Here is a 6,000-nt window from a genome sequence, read left to right as displayed (position 1 = left end):
GGGGCGTTTCTTCTTCATGTTCCTGTCAGACGCAGCACGATCACTTATTATGAATGAGACAGGAAAGTAAAAGCTCCTCTGGAGAGATGGAGGCCGGCGGGTCAGATGCCTCATTAATAAACCAGCAGCAGCAGAGACGAGGAATTATTTCAACCAGAGAGGTTAAATTCACCTTCACCTCCAGAGACTCTGAGAGACATCGGGTCTGACCCGGTTCCATCTCAGCTGACTTAAATCAGCTCAACAGGGACGCAGCAGATGATAATGAACAGATTAATGACAAGAATCCCAGTGTCAGTCAAAACAGACACAGCACAACTACCAGGGCAGGTTAACCCTAATCTAACCTAACCCAACCCTATCCTAATCCAACCTAACCTAACCTAACCCAACCTAACCCTAACCTAAAGGGCTCAAATATCAGTTTAGAAATAATTATGTTGATAAAAGTATGAACACATTAATTACAACAATAATAATCATCATGAAAGTTCAGGTAGGATCAACAGGGCACGTTACAGCTCTGTTTCATGGAAGGATCATTAGTCTGGATGATTGACTGACCATTTGATTGAATGATTATTTGATTGGAGTTTGACAACTTTTAAAACTTGTGAGTCTGAACATGAAACACAACAGTGGAATGTAGATGAAGGTTCTCAGTCATCCAGGTCCTGGTACCTCTAAGTTCTGTATCGTAGGCAACTGGACTTGTTTGAGTTTGTTGAAGACGTTTCACCTCTCATCCAAGAGGCTTCTTCACTTCTAACTAACTGGAGGAGCTGCAGGCATTAAACTATGTGTGGGAGGGTCCTTACAGAGTGTGGGAGTGTCTTTACATAATGTGGGAGTGCCCTTACAGCGTGTGGGAGTGCCCTCACATCAGAGTCCTGCAAAAACAAAAAAACTGACGCCTTACCCGCAAAAACAGTTTCTGACGGTTAAAAGATATATTCGTATAAATTAACGGGTACGGGTACGGGCGGAACTGAACTAACACGGGCAGGGTGGCAGGTAACCATTTTCATCATTTTATTGTGAAAAGCAGTGACTTGACACTTGCGTGACACTTGACTAATTCCGGCAAAATAAACAACGTCACGGCCACTGTCACTGAGCCGCTCGCGCCAGTTAGCTTCTGAGCGAAATGGATGACATAAAATTGAAGTTGGCGAGTGGAGAATATGAAATTGTGGACAATACATCATCAAGGGCCAAGTTGGACGTCTGGGAAAAGTTTGGTTTGCTTCAAGACCAAGAAAATAACGTAGGTAGTGGCTATGCCATCTGCAAGACGTGTAAAAAAGTTTTAGCTTTCGAGCCCCGCAAGCTAGGCACCTCGTCGCTGAGAAAACTCGCAGGGACTTGTTGTGGGAAAGCCGCTGCTGGGTCAATTGAGAGATTCATTTCCAAAAGCAAAAATGAGCTCTCAACACCAGACCGGGCGGCCAAGGACGCCATAACCAAGTTGGCGGTGAAATTTGTGTCTCGGGATGTCAGGTCGTTTGAAACTGTGTGTGGGGAAGGATTCAAGGAGCTAGCACAGGGCTTGGTTGACGTCTAGCTGCACGAGGGGGCGGGGCTTACCTTTGTGAGCGAGGCAGCGGATGCTCTGTTTGCTTTGGATGTCCCAGAGTCGAACTGTCTCGTCATGTGACCCAGAGAGGAGGAGCGTCCCGTCCATCGACACAGACAGACACGTCACCATGTTCCTGAGGGAGACGTCAAAAGGACTTCAGACTTGCAGACAAAGTTCACGTTCACATCACATCTACCTGTTGATATCTCACCTGTGTCCTTTGAACACCTGGTTCCCATCGTTGTCAGACTGGAAGGATCTGTCTCGACTGAGACTCTGAAACACAATCACTTCCAACGGTTAACCTTTATCGACACAATCACTTCCAACGGTTAATCTTCATCGACACATCAAGTTTTCAAACTCAACAACATGACGAGATTAAATACAACCTCACAATCCACGTCCTCATGTCTTATGTGTCTCACTGTCCTCATGTCTCACTGTCCACGTCTCATCTGTCTCACTGTCCTCATGTCTCACTGTCCATGTCTCATCTGTCTCACTGTCCACATGTCTCATGTCTAACTGTTCACATTCTCACTTTCCAAATGTCAGTTTCAGTCAGCTGATCAGTGTCCCCTCAGACAGAATCATGTCTCTGTTTGTCTCAGTTGAACTGATGTTTGTGTCGGAGCAGCTTCAGTAGTTTCAGTTCAGGTTACACAGACTTAAACTCCTCAGTGATGGAAGACGGTATCATCAGTTCTGTTGGAGGGTGGGGGAGGATGGGGGTATCGGTGGAGGACAAGCTCTGTGGTTTGTTTGGAGGATTAACTCAGCGAGGCTTTCAAATGTAAATGTGTTGTGAGAAAGTGTTTCAGTGTTCAGAGAGAAGAAAAGATGAACAAAGAAGGAATGAGGAGAGGAATCATCAGAAACACTGACTCTCCAGGAATTATCCTCATCCACATAATTACACATCTCTTCTTTACATGAACTCAAACTGGATCAGCGGTAGTTTTCATTTAAAGAGCTGACATGATGATGAATGAGCTCCAACTGTTGAAACACAAACACCGTCACTGTTTGACTGTTTGTAGCGAGCAGCATCGACAGATGATCAAACCAACAGAAAACACTCAGGATATTTATTTATCGGTGTTATATTACAAAATAATGTTGGCTTCCCTCAATCATGAAAACAAGATAATCGTAATAAAACGATCATTCTGCCGCACGCCGTGTCTTGTGTGGTAAATGCAGCGAACCCTTCCATCTCCACCTGTACACTCCGCTCCGCCCTGCCTCCGCCTCAAAATTTCCGCTTTCAGCCACGCCGGTGCGTATTGCCAGTGTGTGTTTGGAAAAAACGTGTAGAAGAACACGGTAGAAGATGGCAGAAAGGCAGCCTTTGGTCGGGAAGAAAGGTAAAGCGAATTCTGTGGTGTGGAAACACTTCGGTTTCAAGGAGTCTGACTCGGAACAAACGAAGATATTGTGCAAGATATGTCATGTGACCGTGTCTGCACCTCAAGGGAACATGACCAATTTATTTAACCATTTAAAGTCCACACACAGAGTAATACATGACGAAGCAGTGAAGGAACAAAAAAACTCAAAAATGAACAGCTCCTCGACTCCTGCCACCGCCACACAGTCCTCAATTAAGGACACACTTTACAATGCCATCGCATATCCACCCAGCTCTCGCAGGCATAAAGAAATAACAGATGCCGTCACATACATGATTGCCAAAGACATGTGCCCTATCAACACCCGGGGTTCAATAAACTGATTAACACATTCGACAAGCGGTATGTGTTACCATCACATCACCATTTCAGCAGAGTTGCGCTGCCTGCCCTTTATGACGAATGTCGCGGAAAAGTTGCAAGAGAAGTGTCAACAGCATTATATTTTGCCACCACAACGGACCTATGGTCGAGCCGCACCATGGAGCCATATGTAAGCCTCACGCTTCATTACATCGACGCGGATTTCACCACAAAGACGAATTGTCTCCAAACTGCATTTTTCCCCGAAGACCACACAGGGCTAAATATAGCCGAGGGCCTGAGGCAAGCGATGGCTGCATGGGACTTGAACGAAGAGAAACTCGTCTGTATCACAACAGACAATGCCTCAAATATGAAGCTGCAGATGAACTCAATGGCTGGATGAGGCTGCAGTGCTTCGGGCACAGACTCCACTTGGCCATAGGTGAGTAGTAGGTTTCCTTCTCCTGGTTGTGTGATGCAATTTATTAATAACAAATCATGTAGAATATATCATGTGAGCTACTCTATCTATCTATCTATCTATCTATCACACACACACACACACACACACACACACAATAATGTATTTAATTCCTAATAATAATAATTCCTATTTCCCAGCCTATTGATACACAGATGAAGATTATGATGATGATAATGATGATAAATGTTTATATTTATTGTAATTTTAGAGAATGCAATGAAGGACCACAGCATTGGCCATGCGATGTGGGTCCGCAAAAGAAGTGGTCAGCGCCTTCTCCTACAGTTGGGAAAAAAAGAGGGAGCTGACAGATGTACAGAAGAGGCTGAATCTGCCTGAACACTCTCTTAAGACAGTGTCCAACCAGGTGGGGGTCTCGGCAGGCTATGATTGGCAGGGTCCTAGAGCAGCAGAAGGCCATTGCAGAGGTCCTCTACAACGAAACAAAAAACATACACCTCACCCCCTCATGGCAGGACATCGATGTACTGGAGGCCATCAACAAGTCACTAAGCCCTCTCATTGAATTTACTGATGCACTTTCTTGGGAGCAATATGAGTGTCTTTTGTCAAGCCAACTCTCCACCTTTTCAACACATCCATATTGGCCGTGCAGGAGGACGCGCAGACCTATCTCAATGAGAAATATGATGATGCACCAACACAAGAGCTGCTGGACATGGCCTCAGCCCTGGACCCAAGGTTCAAGCTCACATATGTGAGCGAAGACAAGCATGGGTCAATTGAAGAAAGACTGTCATCTGAGCTGAAGACCGATGGTAATTATTATTATAATAATGATAATAATAATAATAACAACAATACTATGGTACTAATAATGGCCGCGTTTCCCAGATTCGATCGTTCTTAAGGACTTAAGAAGGCTCTTAAGAAGGGTTCGGCTAAGAAGGAGCGCTAAGATACGGGTGTTTCCCAGACGCGTTCTTCACTGCCTTCTTAGGAGAACCTTAAGATCAAGCCAAAGAAGCTTCTTAAGAAGCTCTTAGTGGGAGCTGTCCACCGCGCTGCTGCTGTGCTGAATCAATCGATGCCAGGCAAATCGATCACCCACCTCTTTATCAGCGCATAAGTGTGTGTGTGTGTGTGTGCGCGCTGTCATACCGGGCTGTCCAGGCAAAGAGATCCAACGGCCGTTGGATCTCCGCACGGGGCAGCCGGTACTTTGCCTGGACAGCCCGGTCTGACAGCACGTCCAGTGGGGAGAAGTGCTTACGCACGTATGCATTTATGTAAACCGTCTGGCTTCGCGCACGGCGACGCTGTTGGTTCGCAGGGAGAATGTGCTGTATTGCAGCCGTGGTTTATCACACGCGCGGACTTTGGCAACGCAGAGTAGCAGGGGAAGCCTCTCTGGATGAGGTTCAGCTGAGTTTAATACATCTGTTCCCTTGATATCTGTGAAATGCCACAGGGTTGTTGTTTTTTTTATGTGTAGTACTATAAACTCATATATGCAGATGTTGCGGAAAACTTAAACGTGTAATTCAATAAAAAGGTTTTTTTTCCATCTACCATTTTCTTATTTTTTTTTCTTGCGCCAGTGGTCCGCAGCTATGAGCGCATTTCAACACTGAGCATTGTTTTATTATTTCGCAAAGTGGAGGATATAAATTTCCCTGACGCGGCTTGATCACTGAGCATTCGGTCACTAAGAAGGCTGTTAAGAGTGGGTCAGCTCGATCTTACATTTCCTTCTTAGTGAAAGATCTTCTTAAGCTAAGAGCGACTCTGGGAAACACATCCTTCTTTCACAGCGTTCTTAAGAGCGCTCCTAAGAAGATCTTAGCACTTAAGAGCTTCTTAACGAATCTGGGAAACGCGGCCAATAACTGTAAATGCAATGTAATTTAATGTACACAAAAGTTATATAACTTATATTTTATTATTTCTAGTTATGAATACCCACAACCATTTAGTCATTAAACATGTCAATCATTTCTCTTCACAATATTCTCCTCCTCCTATTCCCAGGAGAAGGCCCCTGAGAGAGCAGTGACTCCTGCTGATGACACTGACGCTGCTGCTGCTGGTGCACGAAAGAAGAAGAAAGCCCTGGCCAGCTTCTTCAAGCCAGTCACTGAAGGCACAGCTCCAAGATCTGCTGCTCTGCAACTGGACCAGGACAAGGCCATAGCTTTTGAGCTACAGTCCTACCTCCAGGCAGGGACACTGGACACTGAGGCGGACCAACTGGA

At 45.4% G+C, this 6,000-nt stretch overlaps 1 protein-coding gene across 1 annotated transcript in view; it reads right to left on the bottom strand.

Moving 5' to 3' along the window:
* Positions 1-6,000, bottom strand: part of wdr18 (WD repeat domain 18) — a 37,092-nt gene that overhangs the window by 16,261 nt on the left and 14,831 nt on the right. The window contains exons 6-7 of the mRNA XM_084354291.1: positions 1,791-1,855; positions 1,588-1,712 (exon numbers count right to left, since the gene is read on the bottom strand). Coding sequence (XP_084210417.1) covers positions 1,588-1,712; positions 1,791-1,855 — 190 coding nt within the window. The remainder of the gene's footprint in view (positions 1-1,587; positions 1,713-1,790; positions 1,856-6,000) is intronic.

Source organism: Pagrus pagrus, assembly GCF_965226575.1.
Source record: "Pagrus pagrus genome assembly, chromosome: 6".
Classification (NCBI taxonomy): Eukaryota; Metazoa; Chordata; class Actinopteri; order Spariformes; family Sparidae; genus Pagrus; species Pagrus pagrus.
Note: the sequence above shows the minus strand (reverse complement) of the source record. Positions and strands in the feature narration are given on the sequence as shown.